Here is a 20,082-nt window from a genome sequence, read left to right on the forward strand (position 1 = left end):
AGTTACAGATTATAAATTAGATTAACGCGATTAAAAACATAAATATGACTATAATGAATTCATCTCAATTAACACAATAATTTGACACCCCTAAAGAAAATGTTACTGAAACATGTCCAAATGAAATAAAACACAACTCCAGGTCTGTTTTTTGAGGCGGTAACAACATTATAACATGACTTAAACCTCACAAGAGTCAAGTTTGTTTTAGCTTTAATATAGAACCATTAAAGCATTGCAGTTTAGAGGTCGGCCACAGGGGGCAGTGCACACGAGATTTCTTTCAATAAAATATAAAATGTAATCAGAGCTGGAGGGTAGACTGTATACACACCTGAGGGTAAGTCTAGTGTGTACAGAGACGCCTTACAACATCAAACTGTATCACGAATCAATAAGAAGATCTGTGTTTTGATGTGAAGCCTGTAAGCAATGATACAGAGAGAAATCTTCAGTCAAAATGGATTTAACCTTCAGGTAACTGATTAAAACTGTAGCCTGCATGGTACTGACAGAAAAAATACTATATTTCAATTTTCTATGTGTACTTCAATGTGTATAAAAATAGATGTAGCTGCCAGGTTTCAAATAGGAAGTGAGCATGGAGGCACTTTCAGCTCCATCGACTCTGGCTTTTTATTACTTACATTGGCCACGTTTACATGATGTTTTTTTAATTCCAAATTAATTGTTCTGAATTAAATAGTTCAGAATTCACATATTCTCCTTTGAGTTTACATGGAAATAATAATTCTGAATTGAGGTTTACACCGAAAACAGATTCAGTCGCCTTTATTTAATTCCGCTCAACGTCTGGTGGTGGGGAAGGGTTCTGATTGGACAGAGACACGAACATATTTACGTCAACTGGAAGAAAGCACACACTTCAGCTGCTACCGGCTGTCATCTCGGTTTGTCGTTACGCCACGGACACAAACACGATCCAAACTTTTTTCATAGTTGTTCTGATGGTAATGAAGCGGCAGCTGAGATTCCTCATCACCGGCAGATGTAAGAGAGTCACACTAAGACAACGCTTTCTCACTTCGGCCCATTCCACGGCTTCGCCAGGAGCAGAAAGAAGAATCAAGTTCGAGTCAAAAGAAAAAGAGAAGCCAGAACTGTGAGCTTGTCGGCTTGTTACTGATCGTGTCAGAGTGTCACAAGGCGACACAACGAGCCACATGTATGAATGAATGACGCTCAGAATTTTTTTAAGTGAAGAATAAACGTTTAATTTGAGGAATTGAAATATTAATTTTTGTCTTTAAAATCATTATGAACCCCCACTTTTCTTTTTTTAAGTTCTGTGACTCGAAAAATCAAGTTTTCAATTAACATTAAATGTTACAATACATGGATGTTTTGGGCGAAATTCATTTTATTTTCAGAATTACTTGATTTTTATTCTGATATTATAAAGCTCTCATGTAAACGTGGCAATTTCATTGTAAAACTTGTCTTCTTATGTAACTTGCATCTCGTGACTTGGCACTCGACGTCAGACTTGAGATCACTATTTTTAGGACTTGGTAGACTTCGAACTTGATAAAATGGACTAAGTGACTTGGGGTTGACCCTACTTTAAGGTCAGTGACTGGGGACTCGACTTTGACTTGTTAGGCCTGTGACTTGTGTAGACTTGAGGTTGCCTAGCTTTACTTTGTAAGACAATTTTATTCTGAATTCTAGACCGTAGATGTCACACTTTACAACCAATTTACATTACTGAAAATACCTATAAACTTTAAAAATATCAAATGTATAAACTTAATTGTTAAATAAAAAGTATCTCCTCCTCTGATTTTAAACTGTAGTAAAGTTTCAGCTCAATATGCAGAAACGAGTACAAAAATTGGGTGGAAAGCCTATGGTTTTTACTTTTTAAATGACTTGACTCGCTCTTGCACACTCTGACTTACCCTGGACTTGACTTGGACTTAGTTATTTTTAGTGGTTCGTAGTTGACTGAGACCTAGACTTTGGACTTGCTGACTTTTTTTTTAACTTTGGTTTTCTTCTTATGACAAAGTTCGACTTGAGGTCTATAAAAACTTTCGTGACTTAATTTGAGACTTGTAAAAATAGAGTCTCGTTGTTATGTCTTTTCAGATTATTTTAAGTATAATGTTGCGTTAATAACTGGCCGTTATCTTACGTGATTTAGTGTTTTTATTTAGAAGCAATCCTGTTTTACTGACATTTTGACCTGTTTTAAACTCTAAATTATTCCTTCATTAAAACTTCAACTTGGCTCAGTCTCTTATCGACTCCTATAATCTCTAAGTCCAAAGCTCTTCTCGTTTTGTGAGCGTCATTTTGACTGATTTGAACAACCTAGTCCTTTTCTTTTATTACAGTTTCTGAACCCTGTTCTTAGATTAACTGTATTTTCGTCCTATATCATGTTAAGATCCACACTGTACTCAAGACTATTGTCAGATAATCTTCTGGTACTAAGTACTGACATAGATTCATAAATTCACTTAATGGCTAACCTAGGGTAGTGTCAGGTGTGTATAGCCCGGTATGAGTCCACGCCTCCTCGTATGTGTCCCTGGGCGGCAGTTGTGTTTGACCGTTATTTTTACCTTGACCTGTTTCTGGCGGTCGTCTCTGCTCTCTAAACAGAGAGATCGGCTCGTGGTCCAGTGTGTGAGAAAACGAGAGACGATGTTCTATGCAGCTCTTTTTTATCAGACAGACCAGGCTAATGGTGGGAGGTGTTCTGATTATATTTTATCAGACTTTTCTTTATAGGGTTAGGACAGTGAGTCATCTCTTTGTTGGTTTTAGAAGGTGACAGAATATTCTTTTCTATAGACATAATGAACATTTCATAAGTGTTGTAGTTTTTTGGGTCAATATGTCGTCTGTTTGCGTTTTTAGGTTTACCAACATGTTAAAGCACATTATAGTTAAATTTTTTATGCTGCAGTAGACAGGTATAAAGAGATGTCAATGGTGTACGTGGTAAGTTTATTCCCTTATTAAACACTCAAAACCTGTTCTTATTAATGGGCTAGTCATTCTGGATTTTTCCCACTTTAAAACTACAGAAAATTCTGGGAGTATTGTTTCGGATGTGGTTTGTTAATGTCCTGGTTTTTAAGACATGAAAAATTCTAAAAATAATGTATAGCTTGTGTCGAGCTGGGACTTATCCTGGGTTTTGGTTTAGTGCTAGCTTTAGTCCTGGTTTAGTCCTGGTTGGTTTTAGTCAAGGGGGGTGCATTTGTCCTGTTTAGGCCTGGTTTCGTCCTGCTTTTTTTAGTCCTGGTTTAGCCTACTTTAGTCTCTGGTTTAGGCTGGTTAGTTTAGCTGTTAATCCTAGCTAAAAGTTAAGTTGTGAGGCTAGACATCAAGTACTTTAGGTCTTCAGTTTGGGCTAGGCATTGAGTACTAGTAGTCCTTTTTAGAGCCTGGTTTCCTGGTTTTAGTAGCAGGTAAGTCACTCGGCATTGAGTACTGTTTTAGTCCTTGTTTAGCCTGCTTTAGCCCTGGTTTAGTCCTACTTTAAGTACTGTGGGCTAGACATCGAGTACTGCTTTAGTCCTGGTTTAGACCCAGTTTGGTTTTGTTTTAGTCCTGGTTTAGTACAGTTTTAGACCTGGTTACATTGCAATCATTTGGATTATTGCCACCCTGGAATTGCCAATCTCTACTGAACAAAAGGTAAAAGGTGAACTTGAAAACTTCCACTTCATGACATCACAAGGTGGAACAGAGCATTTTGAGCTTTGGATATGTAGAGCCTAATCATGTAATAATAATAAATGATTACTCAAACATGTGTGAAAGATCTGTGGAGAAGCAACACCCATTTAGAGTCAGAATTCAAATGTTTTTCTTGGTATTTTTGCGCTATAAAACCACCTGCAGTTGAATAAATGTAAAGTAGAGCTGTTTAATGTCACACTGTGGAACATTCCAGGCAGAGCAATGACATATTATCCATCGAAACAAGCTGTTGACCGAAACTCTACATGTTTAGTGCGCCTTTAAAGCTCACAAGAATATATTTGGCGTAAAATAGGACCTTTAATACTTATGTCATATCCCATGTTCCTATTCCCATTTTCTATTCATCTTTATGGTGTCCTTGCCAAGTATTATGACAAGAATATATTAGTCTATTTCTCCAACGGCACAGTTATTTACGTGTCGTGGTACTGCGAGGAACGCTAAGCCAGCAGCCTGTAATCATCGCACACCTTATATGTTGTGAAGGGGCACATAGGAAAGCACGGCTGATAGTGGAGAATATGGCAGAATTACAGCGCGGGCTACTGACCTACGGGATGTTTTATGGATGCAATACTGGGACCTGAAGGTAAACTAGAACGCTAAGGTGGTTTGGAAATTATGTCCTTTCTCAAGATATGAAGAATTACAGCAGAATTGCAATGCAAGCCGAAGTAATATACATTTTACTGGTGCTGTTGTATGCAAAATTGACTCTTGTGAGCGTTAAAGCCAGGTTATAATGTTACCTCATCAAAAACACATCTGGGGCTGTGTTATGTTTCATTCACACGTGTTTGATTAAATCTTTATTATTAGTCTGTCTACATCTCAGAAGAGCTCAAAATTGTCTGTTCCACCTAGAAGGTAGATAAAAGATAGATTGGTGAGAGACAGATAAGTCCTGTGCAATTAATTAAATGTATAGTCATGATTTTACTGATTACTATAACTGGAAGTACAATTACATACATTTTATAATCTTTATCACAAAAAATACTAGTACAATATATTGTGTCTATATAGTACTAATACAGTAGTAGTGTACTCTGAAAATATAGAAGTGGATTATAAAAATCGGAAATCATAAACTAATCAATACGGGTGTAACAGTACACAAAAATCACAGTTCGGTATGTACTTTGGTTTGAGGTCATGGTTCGCTTCATTTTTGGTACAGTATGGAACAAAATGCAAAACGATTTGCTTGTTTATTTGTATAATGTTAAAACAAATAGTTGGTTTAATAAAAACACAAACTGGAAAATAAATGCAAAGTGTTGCTTGGTAATACTAATAAGTTAAATAAAATATGCTCAAATAAGCAACAAATGTATGAAATATTATAAAAAAATAAATTCCTTGTAAACAGTTAACAAAACTAAACAGCTACAACTAAACAAAAAGTAAAGCGCAGCCCTAACAGTTCCAGCATGAAGTTTTACTCAATCTTCATATTTTTTTGGCGAGGATTCACGTGGTTCGGAGGGACGTAAGTCAAGGCGGGGGACAATTGTTGTCAAGGCGGGAAACACTGCCACCCCAATCACAGGCAAGTTCCCTCCTGGATATTAAAGAGCCGAGTCTTCCGCGTAGCTGCACATGTAGCGGTGGAATGTAAACACACACAAATTACGTAAAACTCACTCGTTCACTGCTGCGTAACGAACCAAACGTCCCGTACCAAAACTGTTTGGCACGAATACATGTGCCGTTACACCTCTACTAATCAATACTAAAACTGGTATTGAAACTAGATACTCACTTGAGCAGCAGGTATTAGTACTGATACAAGAGCACAAATACTAGTACACCCCCATGGACCACTGTGGAACCTACCTGGACCACTGAGAGATTACACAGATAAGATCATGGGGCAATATACAAGAAAGTGGTATGATTTTATTGTCTAAGTATAGAGTGTTTTTATTATTATTATTGCGATATTAATATTGGTATTGAGTATCAAGTCTATTATTTAGTGTTAAATTCAAGTTTGAAGTAACCCCAGTTTCAACAAATAATGATTTTTTTTCCGTTATGCCATACCGTGTAACATTCCCGGCAACCAACGACATCTCCATAGTGACAAGCAGTAGACGAATCTTCACAAAAAAAGTTACACAGAAGTACTTTATAGCTGAAAATGTGGTGTATTTTATTCCCCAGAAAAGCTGTAGTTGAGTTGCGCGCAGCTTGAGGCGAAATAACAGCTCATGTTATGGGACTGACATGACGTCCATCATGAAAACACAATATTTTAGCTCCCCGCGTCACCTTTTCACGGCTAAACACTTGTGCGCTCTGCTGGGAGTTAGACTTTCTATTTATCTTAATCTTGGAAACAGCGGGAAGTAAACGCAGAGCGAGGAGGGCGCGCTTTTGTTTGATTCATGAGCTTTAAAGAAGTGGGATAGACTCTCCGCAGACAGGGACATCTCCATATGAAAGAGCCGTCGCTGTCCTCCCGGGAATACCTCTCCTTTATCCGCTCGCATCGCCCCTGACGCTTCCAACGCGCAGGTATCCGGAAAACGCACGCTGACTGCCACTTGAACTCAGCGCAAGCCAAAAGTACCACGCTGATATTGTCCCTGAATGCAGCATGAATTAGCCTCTTCTGCACAGCTGTGATCGGGGTTTTTGAGAGTGAATTAAGGCGACGTGTGGATTTAAGCACAAACAACGCAGTCCACATTTGAATTAGTCTCTGTGTAGTTTTAGAGTTTAGAAGAGAATTGCTACAACGAGTAATTCTGTAAAATATTATCCAAGGAAACTACTACTCAAAAGTTATTGGCGAGCTACTGCGCCGCCAGTAGCTCGCCATCCCTTTCCAAGTAGCTCGCCGAAATTTCGAAATTATACCATTGTGCTGATGATTTTTTATATATTTTTTTTGTGCACTTAAAGCAGATGTCACAGAGAAACAACAATTAGTAGTAATATAATGTGACAATAATAATGCATCAGTTTTATATAGCGCTTTTTTGGACACTCAAAGACGCTTTACAGAGCATTATTCATTCACTCCAGACCCGGTGGTGGTAAACTACTAGGGATGGGCATGATTAGTCGATTAATTGATAATTGATCATTAAGAATTTCATCGATTACGTTAATTTTAATCGACAAACCGAATGTAGGTTGCTGCGCGTAGCGTGACCAAACAGGTCTGTACATGTAGCTCTGCCCTCAGAAGGAGCGAGACACAAACAGTCGGTCAGTCTGCAATGTACCGAAGCACAAATGCGTATTTAACGATGACTTGCAAAAGAAATTCCACGCTTTCCATTGCGTTCGGGACAAGTGTGAGGCCATGTGCACAGTGAACAAAGCAGCACATATGTTTCGGTGTCCAGTGGGAAAAAGCTTTGCCAGGTGAGAGTCACGCAATGTCGATGACGAGTCCCCACCTCCCTCCCCCCGTACGGTGTTCCTGGTTTTGACAAACGCAAATACTTGTATTCCACTGAGTCATGTCTTTTAATCTGACAGAAATTGAACCGCATCAGCGACACAAGAGCGTAGTTTTATCTTCGCTTAGTTTATGCAAATTAGCGATGCGATTTTAAGTTTCGTTTCTGTGAGAGCTGCGCAGACTGAATTAAACACATTATAATCTCAAACGGGCTGATGTGGCTCTAGAGTCGTAACGGTTTATATGTCGTAAAGTTGAATTTATTTATGCAGATTAGTAGTGCAGATAGTAATAATAATGATGCTCATTTTAATATAAAAACGTTAATGATTAATCGATAATCGATCGTTAATTCTTCCAACGATCGATTAAGAAAATTTCATCAAATGCCCATCCCTATAAACTACTACTGTAGACTGTGATAGAAATTTAGATTGTGGAAAGATTTCTTTCAATATGTCTTTGTGTAAGACCAGTCTTTAACATGTGTAAAGGTTCATCAGACACAACTGTCTCGTCCTTCAGGAAGCCTTTTGTTCTCCTCAGCTGTATGTTAATTTAGCACCAGCCTCTGAAACCAAAGTCACTCTGCTTTGATATGTATGTAACTTGTATTTCTGTATAAATACTCAGAGCTCAAATGCTCGGGGGGAGATATGGTGGGAGCACTTTTATACTGATGCACTTTGATTCACTGTTTTACCTGTAGCACTTTGAGATTATTTTATGTGAAGTGCAATATAAATAACATTTTTATTATTATAGACTGACAGAAGTGACTCCGACCATCACTATCAGTCACACACACAACACTTTCATACTAGGCAATGAGGGTGAAGTGCCTTGCCTAAGGACACAACAACAGTTTTACAACTGGGCCCCCTGATAATTTTTTTTATTCCCCAAACCCCCTTTCCCATTACCCTTCTCCACTGTAATATACAATCTCCATAGTAAAAATAAATAAATAAATAATAATAATAATAATAATCATAATAATAATAATAAAGTAATGCGTAATAAGTAAACTAAATAAATACATAAATAAATAAGATAAATAAGTATGGGAAAAAGAGGGATTTATTTTATTTTATTTTTTTTTATAACAAAAATGGAGTTAATTACATGCCTATTACTATTGTAAATGTATATTTCTGAAGTCCAACTTTTTGCACTAATAAATGGACAGTGGTTTATGTTTCGTTGGCATCTAACTGTACTCAAAAGCTTGCCCTCTTTCTTATCATCATCTCAATTTTTTGTGGCCGCTAAAATGAGTAGCTCTCTGGCATTTTTGTTTTGTAAAGGAGCTCACCGCAAGAAAAAGGTTGGAGACCCCTGCAGTATAAGGATGTAGTATCTGTTTTAGAATTCCAAATGAATGTAATTTGAAGGAAAAAGCAAATGAGTAAGACACAAAGAGATCTAAAAAGTAATTCATTTCTGATGGAGCTGTGCACGAAACACAAATGTTCAAACTTGTGGCCATACTTTGTTCATCGGTGCCCAGTCTCGTCTCATGTTGGAAGCTGAGCGGGGCTGGGCCTGGGTAGAACTTGGATCAGAGACTTTTGGGAATATCAGACGCTGCAGTGGGACGCCAGTAGCAAAACTGTTGTGTTCTCAGGCAAGACACCTCCACCCACAGTGCCCAGTGTGATGTGAGCGTGAGGGTTGGCGGGGGATGGAGGGCCCGATGACGCAGATTGGCAGGCTTGCTTCTCTCTGTCTGCCACTGGGCGTCTGTGGCTACAACAGAGTGGAGTAATGAATAATGCACTGTAAAGCCTTGTTTCCCAAAGACTGGGTTGCAAACTTCAGATGGGTCGCAAGAGATTTTTTGGGGGGTCGACTTGTCACAATCTGCATGTAGGTTTGTAGGTCTGAGATTTTCTGTGCTCACAAAAATGAAGACAAAGCACAGAAACAGACTGAATGCTGCGTCCGATCTGCTACAAATCTACGGATTTGTAACACTCACCGCTCACACGGGCACCTCTCATATCACAAGTCTTCACTTGTGATACTTCAGTGTCCTTTCAATCCTGACTCAAAACGATCATCCATAAAAAGAATATAATGCAGCATGTTGACAGCAGCTGCGTGTGTAAACAAGTAAGTGACATGAGTCTGGGGGTGCATTCAGGGGCAGTACGGCATCACAGACACAAATTACTCCGCAGGTAAATATTGATGCAGCATCACATATAAAGACATTTATCTGTCTGTAAATTGGACAGGCATAATATAGAGAGTCTAAGCTTTATAAAAAAGTATAACGTGCCCACGTGAACGTTCGGTCCATATCAGCAAGATTTAGACCGATAGTTGAGATCTGAAAACTACTGTGAAAATAAAATTTACAACATTTTCTACTACTATAAGTACATGTAAAGAGAACTGAGTACCACACACCTTTGCTTATAGTATTTTCATGGTCTTATTTCACAAAAGCCTTGCAGAAAAATCACTATTGTAAAGAAAAAAAACATTGCCCAGACTCACAAAATAAAATTGGCATGTGAATTTAAGTAATTTTAAACTCCGTCGATGTTTTGTGCAGTGAGATTGACGGAGTCCTGATGACTCAGAACCTTTGCACGCTTATTCATTATCTTATAAAACCTCTTTGCCTTGGAGCTATGTAAGAATCCATTCCTTTGGAGAAATTAAATGAGTTTGAGAGCAGCAGAAATGCACCTTTAGCTTTTGTTCAGGGCTCTATTGACGGAGCAGTGCCTCTGAGCGTGTTCACAGAGGCACATCAGCCTTCACTTCTACACACACACACGGACACACACACACATACAGAGAGAGCGCGGGGTTAGTGACGAGTGCAAAAATGTGCTCTCGTGTTTTGTACTGAACTGATGTCAACAATAAGCTCTGTCAGAGGCTAATTAGTCACACCAAAATTATTTTAGCTGGAGATTTTCCTGCTGCAGGCTAATGGGCTTCTGTGTGACTAAGGACATGTTTGTAGTATGGGCTACTCAGAGCTAGTGGTCTGGAGTAAATCCATTTTTAATTGAATTAAACGCACTGAATTAGATGTTTACTCTCTTAAAAATTGTGTAAAATGTTTGAGATCATTTTAAACGGTGTGCACTCGTCCAAAATGATCCCTTACCTTACGCATTCAGAGCATTTCAATTATGCACCACGATGAGTTTATAAGAGACGAGGGTGGAGTTTTACTGTGACGGTAATGTAGGGTGACCAGATTTTACCCGGGACAGTCCCAGTTTTGAGCCCTGTGTCTCCTGTCCCAGCAGATTTATCCAAAAACAGTGATTTGTCCCAGTTTTATACAAGAAACATCCCAGGTGTCTCTATTTTTGACCAATCTGATCCCTGTCAACAGTAAAGAGAGGCATACACTGTATTTTTTTGTTATTTGTTTAAGTAAAATACAGAAAAGCTGCTTAAAAATGACCAAAACACAAAGACAATGTGACTCACATTAGTGCTGAGTGCAGAACAATTTTCCTTAAGTATGCACTCATTTCACATTTTATTATTCCTAACCAACCCAAACCAGGAATGTCCTGGTCCTAGTTCCTTGTTCAGTTGAGGTTTACACCTGGTTCAGTGTTGGTTTAGTCCGGGTTTAGACCTGGGTTTAGTCCTCGATTCAGTCCGGGTTTAGACCTGGTTTAGTCCTGGTTTAGTCCTGGTTTAGACCTGGTTTAGACATGGTTTAGTCCTGGTTCAGTCCGGGTTTAGACCTGGTTTAGTCCTGGTTTAGTCCTGGTTTAGACATGGTTTAGTCCTGGTTTAGACCTGGTTTAGACCTGGTTTAGTCCTGGTTTAGTTCTGATTTAGTCCTCCTGGTTTAATCCTGGTTCAGTCCTTCTGGTTCAATCTTCTTGGTTCAGTCCTCGGTTCAGTCCTGGTTTAGACCTGGTTTAGTCCTGATTCAGGTCTGGTTCAGTCTTGGATTAGTCCTGGTTTAGACTTGATTTAGTCCTAGTTCTGTCCTGGTTCAGGCCATATATGGCGCAAAGGTTCGGCATCTTCGCTTGCTGATTGTTATTTGATGATCAGTGACAGTTATTTTGTTGAGCGTAACTTAAAGTGCTGCAATAGTTGAGTAATGTTTTACATTTTAAATGCAGTAATATTGTAATGTAACAGATTACTTTGAAATGACAGTAACAAGTCATAAATACCACATTACAGTTTTGAAGTATCTTGCCCAACAGTGGAACTAACAGAGCTTCACCCTGGGAATGTTGACAATATCAGCTGCAAAATAGCTACATATATTTTTATTTTGGAAACTGAAGTAAGAGCAGGAGTTTACCCTTTGCTCTGAATAAACCCTGACATTTCCTCTCGTGTCCTCACAGACTCATTACCGCTAATAAACCCTGGTGCTAATATCTGCTGTAGCGTCTGTAGGCTCCAGTCAATGGAAAACACTCCACGAGACCTGAACCACCCGGGGAATAAAGACTGGATTAGAGCCGTAAAGAGGTCATTAAGAGATGAATTAGTGAGAATACGTCAATACAAGCTCCGTGGGCGGACTTTAAAGGAGCATTATGAAACTTTTCTGGAACGAACCTCGCTTTTCTTGTCTCCACGGAGAATCTGTGATTGCTTTGGGTAAAATGTTCATTAGTGTGGCATTACTCTTTTCTGTCTCCATGGAAACAAGCAGGTGATGCAGCTAGGATGAGTTACAGGTCAGATCTGTGGAGAGAAGTAGATTGATCAACGTTTTTATCTTTTATTTATTTTTTTTTTTTTTTTTTTGCTGTTGCTGATACAGATTGTTTAGAGCAGGGGTGGGGCTTTTTTTTCATGGGGACACATGAGAAACAGAAAATATTGCTTATCCTTAACTCAATTCTGCATAATATGAATTGTATTTCTTTATAAAAAGCAGTAAATATCATTGTTTTGACGAGCTGGTCAGACTGGGAAAGAGTTTATGTTATGACTAAGCAGTGAAAAAGTAAGGTTGCCTTTCAAAAAATGTCAAAAAAAACCCCACCTCTAAAATAAAAGCACTGCAGCTCTAGTCCATATATGAGGTAAAATGATAAAATATGTTTATTTATTTAATTCCGAATGAGCTTAAATGGGCCGGTCAGCGTCGTATGTGGCCCGGGAGCCGGACAATGCTCAGGTCTGCCGATGTTTTGGGGCAAATTTTGGGACCAATTTTGATCATTTTCCCCTCAAAAAAATATGATTTGAAATTACTTCTAACATAAATCTACAGTCCCTGACAAAAGTCTTGTCGCTTATCCATTTTGTAGAAACAAAAGCTTATAACCTGACTTTAAATTAATCGATTGGTTTTAGAAATGTCTCATATGAAAGCTAAAACCCTCCCAAATTATGCTCAATATACTAAAATAAATTTGCTTCACTGAAGAAAGATTGATCATTTAATGAACACAGAAAGGTCAGATTTTGGCAAGACAAAAGTTTTGTCGCCTACAGAAAATTTAACAAATAATTTACTTCAAATACAAAAATATGTTGCATAACGTCAGTGAATGAAGTAGTGGTGCTGTGAGATCCATATTTAATATCTCTTGTATGACTCCATGAGCTTGAAGGATGCATCCATACGGTTCGACAGTGATTCATACAATTTGTTGATGAAGTCATCAGGAATAGCAAAGAAAAGCGTCTTACATGCCTCCCAGAGTTCATCAAGATTCTTTGGTTTTGTCTTCCATGCTTCCTCTTTTCATTCTACCCCACAGACCTGCTCAATGATGTTTCATGTCTGGTGACTGGGCTGGCCAGTCCTGGAGCACCTTGATCTTCTTCACCTTGAGAAACTTTGATGTAGAGATAGAAGTATGTGATGGAGCACCATCCTGCTGCAAAAATTTGACCTGTTTATGGTTGGGAATGTAAGAGGAGCTAATACTTCTTGATATTTTAGGTTTATTGATATTTGCCTTCCACCCTGCAAATGTCTCGCACACCCCCATACTGGATGGAACCCCAGACCAGGATTTTTCCGCCACCAAACTTAACTGGGTGAATCTTGGATCCATGTGGGCTCCAGTAGGTCTCCTGCAATATTTGCGGCGGCTGTGATGTAATTCAACCGAGGATTAATCTGAGAAATCCACCTTCTGCCACTTTTCCAGTGTCCATCCTTTTAGCAGGCTGTGGGCCTTGGCAAATGCCACACGTTTTTTTCATTTCGAGACAGAATTCTACAAACTGTTGTGGTTGACACAGGGACTTGAGGTGACCAGGCCTGGTGGAGTCTGCTGCAGTGGAAAAGGGGCCTTGGATTTTCGAATCAACAAACGGTCCTCCCGAGCAGTTGTCTTGCGGCGTCTGCCGGACCTGGGCTTGTCAAAAACATCTCCAGTCATTTCAGATCTTTTTCTTATTCTTTGTAACTTGACGCTGAGACACATTGAAGGTGTCACCACCTCAGCAGTGGATCTGGTCTTCAGCCTCTTGATAATTAACACTTTGGTCTCAGGGTGGATCTTAGGCATGTTGTCAGAGGTCAAGTTGCAGTTGATGTGAAGGTCTGGTGTGCTGGGGTTCTTTTTATACACACCCACTAATTGATTGATCAGTAACTGATCACAGGTGAGGCTGTAATCTAGGATTGGGTGCATCATATGACAAGGCGACAAAACTTTTGTCTTGCCAAAATCTGACCTTTCTGTGTTCATTAAATGATCAATCTTTCTTCAGTGAAGCAAATTTATTTTAGTATATTGAGCATAATTTGGGAGGGTTTTAGCTTTCATATGAGACATTTCTAAAACCAATCGATTAATTTAAAGTCAGGTTATAAGCTTTTGTTTCTACAAAATGGATAAGTGACAAGACTTTTGTCAGGGACTGTAGTCTGTTATTTTACTGCTCTGCATAATTACACTATAATAATGAAAAATAATCTCAAAAGAAATTGTTTTCAGACATCCATAACCCTGTTTTAGTACTAACTAAGGCTGCACCAATACAATATTTGTATCAGATATCGCCACCGATATCGATGGTGGTTTCCAGGATATCTTTCAGTGGATATCCCATTTTAGTCTATAAACTGTTTTGTAGTTACTTTAAATGATAAATAACAATAACAAAAGACATTTGATCATTTTTTACCATATGCTTTTTGTATTTACATGCCCTAGTATCTGTTGATATTGGGTATCGGTGAAGTATTGACATCGGTATCGGAACAGAAAAAGCTGGATTGGTACTTTTCTAGTATTAATCCATCATGGTGCAGCGAAATTTCAGTTTCTTCAATGAAATCGTCGCGTTGGAGTATTAAAAAAAGGTTCATGGAGCGATTAATGACACCAAACCAAATATTGGCCTAGACATGAGATTTAAAGGTGCTTTATGCATTATTGCTTTGTCTGGAATGTTTCGCAGTATGGCATTAAACCTTTCGATCTTCATGGAGACCAAACCAGACCAAGTTAAGGGTCAGAATGCCTCTTTTTCTATGTATTTTTGAGCTATAAAACCAGAACATTCCAGGCAGAGCAATGACATCTCCATAGAAACAGACCCACAAACAAAAAGTTACGCAGTGCACCTTTACGGCTGATACCTGATATGCAAAAAAGTGCAAATATCGGTCTGCATCTTTAGAAAACAGCTCTATTATATCTTTGTATCCGTCATCCATTACCATTGTGAAAACACGCTCCGTCTTTTGTCACTATTTAATATTGAAGGTAATTGCTCTCGCCTCAGAAATCCGTGTTTAGAGGAGAGTCTGTGGAGATCCGAGTCCCCATAAAAGCCCGGGATTATATAATTCATATGTTGTGGAGGCGCCTCAGTGATAGTGTCTGTGTGAAGTGTGCTACAACAGAGTGGACTGAGTCAGAGTCCGTGAAAGCAAATAAATACACACATTTTACACAAACAACGGAGAATAAAAGGAGTTGTATCGACTAGTGTTGTCACGATACTGACATTTCAAACTTGATTTCAATACATTGCTGATTTTGACACCACAATGACTAAAAAATGTAGATATTTATACAATACACTTGGAAAAAACAATATCTAGATGAGTTAAAATGACTTAGATTAAGAAGATTTGACTTTATTTGAGTAGATTCAACAAGATTCAACAAACAAAGCAAAACTATTTACCAATGAATTCAAGCAAAATTCGATTTTTTTTTCTTATTTTAACTGCAAAAAGTTGTGGTTTTTCATATTTTAAGTACAAAAAGTCTTATGTCACTGGCAGATAATTTTACTTGTCAAGTGAAATTTACTCAAATCATGATAAAACTTTCTTAATTTAAGTCATCTTAATTTGGCTAGATTAATTTTTTTTGCAGTGTAGAATGTTATTTTCAACATTTAAGGTGCTTTGTGTAACTTTTTGTTTGTGGGTTCATTACCTGCGTGTTTCTATGCATAATGTGTCATTGCTCTGCCTGGAATGTTCCACAGTATGACATTAAACAGCTCTACCTTACATTTATTCAATTATAGGTGGTTTTATTGCTCAAAAATGTCTAGAAAAACAGGTATTCTGACTGTGAGTGGGGTTGCCTTTCCACAGATCTGACCTATAACTTGGTCTGGTTTGGTCTCCATGAACATAGAAAGGTTTAATGCTGTATTGTGAAACATTTCAGGCAGAATCCAGTGCCAGGTTGTGTCCAAGGAGATATTCTAGGGCAGAAAATTTGGGCCACAATACAATTATATTTGGCCTGCAAACTCATATCAAAAATGTATTAAAGCTGCCCGCCGGCTTCCACGCCAGTATGGCTCATGTGCCGCTAATACTACTACTTATACTACTACTTATACTACTACTAATACTACTCCTTTGATGAACTTGTATCTAAGAAGAGATGCTAAGAATTTGTATCTGCTTTGTGTATCAGAGTAAATCACAGTCTAGCAAACTGAGCTGGGATGAATGTTTTCTTTAAGATTTTTGACTGTTCATAGTTGAAAGATTGGATTTTCATTGCAGCAAGTTGTTATTTTTGACTGGTTGTTGCCTTTGTGAAAAGAAAAAATAGAGACATTATTTATTTAAAATGTTATTATTTTATATTATGCTTGTTCTGGATTCAATGTTTAAGCAAAACTATTATTAAACATTTATTTTAATAAGAAAATATTTCTCAAAAGGAGAGAAAACATGCAGATGATGTTGAAATTTTTCAATAAATATTTAGTTTGGGTCCGATGAGGTTCATTTGGTCTTCCGATAATTTATGTTATTAGGTTCTTTTTTCAGACCAAGAGTTTGTTTTCATACCTGACAGTTTCGACTGCTCACTAGCGGTCTTCCTCAGAGTCACGTGATGTTGCTGTGAAGTGCCCGGTCAGCTGATTTATACAGGTTTTGGCGCTGTCTTCCTACCAGTGGAGGCAGGACGGCAGCGCCATCTGCTGTCCGACTTCCTCAGGACAGTATCCCAGGTGTGCGAGAGTAAAAAAAGCCCCCTCGTCCCGGTTTATAGTCCCGTGGGCACGTTTCCGTATTTCGATTGCCTCTTTAATCCTGCAGATGGCCAAAACCTGTATAAATCAGCTGGTACGTGTCACAGCAACATCACGTGACTCTGAAGCTAGTGGGCAGTCGAAACTGTCAGGTATGAAAACAAACTCTTGGTCTGAAAAAAGAACCTAATAACATAAATATTTAGTTTGGCCCATGACTTAGTGCCAGTTTTTCATTTTGGCCCTCTGTGAATTTGAGTTTGACACCTCTGATCTAGGGAGATTGCTTTCGCTGGAGCTATAAAACCCTGTGTAATTTAATAAATGTAAGGTCGAGCTGTTTAATGTCACACTGTGGAACATTTCAGGCAGAGCAGCTTCACATATCCATAGAAAGAAGCAGGTGACGGACCCTCAACTAAAACGTTATAGAGTGCAGCTTTTAACCAACTGAAAAGATTATTATGACTTTCTTTTGTTTTTTTTTGTTAATTACCATGGCAACAGAGCGAATTTTTCATTACTCTCGAAACCCTCGGACACTGCGGCCTTGTGTTTTATCCAAAGCTTTGGGTCAAAAATCCCCCGTACCTCTCCGAGAGCAGAGTAAGCGCTGTTGTATTTGTTTTAAAAGCTCGAAAATCTCCTTGAACAGTGTGACGGAGCGCGGCAGGTTTTGTGTTGTAAATCTTGAGCTTTGGAGAAGGTTCCCGTGGAGCAGAGAGAGGATCCCGTTAGATCTGAGAGTCAAATCTATAGGATAAGGAGCCGGGTCGGACAGGAGGCGAGAGTGTGCAGTGAGCCGGAGAAGCGCGGGCTGGAGCAGATTCAACGCTTTTACAAGAGGAGGTAAAACGGACTGTCTTTTATCGCGCGCGCCGCTTTCAACCTTGCGAGCGTCTCCTGGATAAAAGGAAGGACTCGTAAAATGGGATTACAATCATCTGGAAGTTCGAAGGAATCCAGGACTATACTAAATATTATTCATGCTGATGGAGCTTTGTACAGGGTGACTTTGTGGTTTATAACGTGCACTTGAACCTTATAGGGATGTTTTACTTTCATTATGCAGCGACCAATTTGTAAGGGACGTAAGGTTAAGGTGGTTTGAGTTTTATTTAAATTATTACTTTGTTCTTGGGATAGTACCTGTAGTAGATATTTATTGCAGTTTTACACCAGTCAAGTATCAGTTTGTGAAGCAAAGTTGAAATAAAAGTTGAAAATTACAGGAAGTGGAGCCAAGAACCTGGGCCTAAACATCGCTGGAAATTGAACTGAATGGGCCCGAGCTCAGTAGCACATGTCTCTAGATCTTTAGTTGTGAATCTCCTGTTCATGACCATTTGCCTGTATCACATGATCTTGTCGACCAATAAGAGCGAGAGGAGCTAGAGTTGGATAACCAGATTTTCACAATCATAAACTGGGACGCCTCTGGTTTGTGGTGTTTGGTAATAATAAAATGGTGAAATGAGTGCGTAATTAAGGAAAAAAAAACTAAACAAAACAAAACAAAAACGTATGCACTCGGCCATAGGTGGAGCTACCATTAGGCAACAGTAAGTGACCAGCTGGGGCCCCCGAACCTGGAAGGGCCCCCAACCAGTTGCCCTCAGTGCCACTAATGGCCAAAGCCTTAGAGTAATTAGATTTTTTTCTCAATATGACTTTAAATGAGAGTAGTTTGTCAGTGCATTATAGTGAGGGCCCCAAACTCAAGTTCACCTAGGGCCCCTAATTTGCTAACTCCACCACTGCACTCGGCCCATTCACAACTAACATATCAGAATCAAATTTATTTGTCATTCCAGTATAAAAAAATACACAGAAACGAAACAATGCACTCAGGTCCAGGTCAACAGCAGCACAGATAACAATAAGAACAAATAGTTATAATAAGAATAAAATAGTTAAAAATATTGTATATCAACCCGCCCCCATTTTCTAAAGTGCGTTCCAAGTCAGTGCTGTTTTGTAGTGTTTTTTCTGACAGAATTAATCTGTCTCACGGCATCATGAGATACTTGTTTATGTTTTGGTGATTTTTAAGCAGGTTGTCTGTATTTTACCTAAAACAAATGAAAATATATGCCTTTTTTTTTTTTTTTTTACTGTTGGCAGAGATCAGATTGGTTAAAAAAAGGGACACCTGGGACATTTCTTGTATTAAACTGGGACAAGTCATCAGTGGTTTTGTATAAATCTGCAGGGACACAAGGCTCAAAACTGAGGCTCTCCCAATAGGGACACTGGTCACCCTAAGCTAGAGCAGAGCAGAGTGGAGCCAAAGTTAACGATTAAAAAGCACTTTTTAAGACAACTGAAGAATTGATTTGAAAATAGTTAAACCTGGCCACAAAATCCAACTTTTTATTTTTTATTTTTTCAAAGCTGTACTCGCCCTGTCAGCTGAACACAAGCCTTTTGTGATTACATTGAGAAAAAAAACAACAGCGATACTCTATCCAGTTAGTTGAATAGATCCAGAGTAGAGTTGAATTCTAAAAAAAACAAATCCAATTCTATCCATGCCATGAATACACATGATACAATTCGAGATCCAGGGAAAATGTACACATAAGGGACTTAAAAAAAAAAAAAAAAAAAAAAAAAACATTGACAGGATTTGGCCCTTGTTTACAGTAAGATAACAATTATGTAATGGTCATGTGGTCAAGATAAACAGCACTCTACAATTAATTCAATCTCTGGTACATCCATTTGAATCTATTTTCTTGTTAGTATTTTTCTTTAAAAGTATTTGTCTGCTACAGTAGTGACATTTGGACTCTCCTGGCCTAAGTTTTGGAAATGAAAATGGAATCTCAGTGTCAAAAATATTGTGTAAACATTGATGGATCTTTTGCCAGAAAAAGTATGATTTTTGAGCATGCCTAGAATAGATGATAATGACTGGTTTCCGAGCTACCACACACTCTCCAGCTGCTACTTTTTGGAGGCTTTTTTGAGTACTGGGCTAATACAAAATCTGATAAAAAGGTTTCCATCCGAATTCCCTCCTTCAGGTTGTTGAACATGTTGTTTTCCGTTGCATTTTACGTAACAGCTCCCTATCCTTCCCATCCACCACTGAGCCCATTTCTTTCTTATTTTCAAACTTTAAAAACCTAACCATGTCTTAAAACTCCAAAGATATTTTCCCGAAACTACAGCGTGCATCCCTTTTCACCATCCTCTGTCTTTCTTTCAGGTATTTCATGGAGGAGAGCGAGGAGGAGCAGTTGTTCAGCATAAACGAGAGCAGCGGGGTTATCAGGACCACGCGCCCTCTGGACCGCGAGGACAGGCCCTGGCTCAACGTCACCGTGATGGCGGCGGAGGTTGGTAAGTAAAAGACCACCCCCCCCGGAGGTCTGCGCACCCTCCACGGAGAAGAGCTGTGGCGCTTTAGTCGGGTAGGCCGTGTTCACTCTGCAGGTATTGGCGAGAAATTCAGGAGTTTTTCCAGATCTGAT

At 38.8% G+C, this 20,082-nt stretch overlaps 1 protein-coding gene across 1 annotated transcript in view; it reads left to right on the forward strand.

Moving 5' to 3' along the window:
- The window catches only part of LOC110156593 (cadherin-18), a 354,498-nt gene that overhangs the window by 208,086 nt on the left and 126,330 nt on the right, over window positions 1-20,082 (forward strand). Inside the window, exon 7 of the mRNA XM_020920794.2 lies at window positions 19,818-19,951. Coding sequence (XP_020776453.1) covers window positions 19,818-19,951 — 134 coding nt within the window. The remainder of the gene's footprint in view (window positions 1-19,817; window positions 19,952-20,082) is intronic.

This window comes from Boleophthalmus pectinirostris, unplaced genomic scaffold, assembly GCF_026225935.1.
Source record: "Boleophthalmus pectinirostris isolate CB_2022bp ecotype Guang Dong unplaced genomic scaffold, ASM2622593v1 HiC_scaffold_15, whole genome shotgun sequence".
Lineage (NCBI taxonomy): Eukaryota > Metazoa > Chordata > Actinopteri > Gobiiformes > Gobiidae > Boleophthalmus > Boleophthalmus pectinirostris.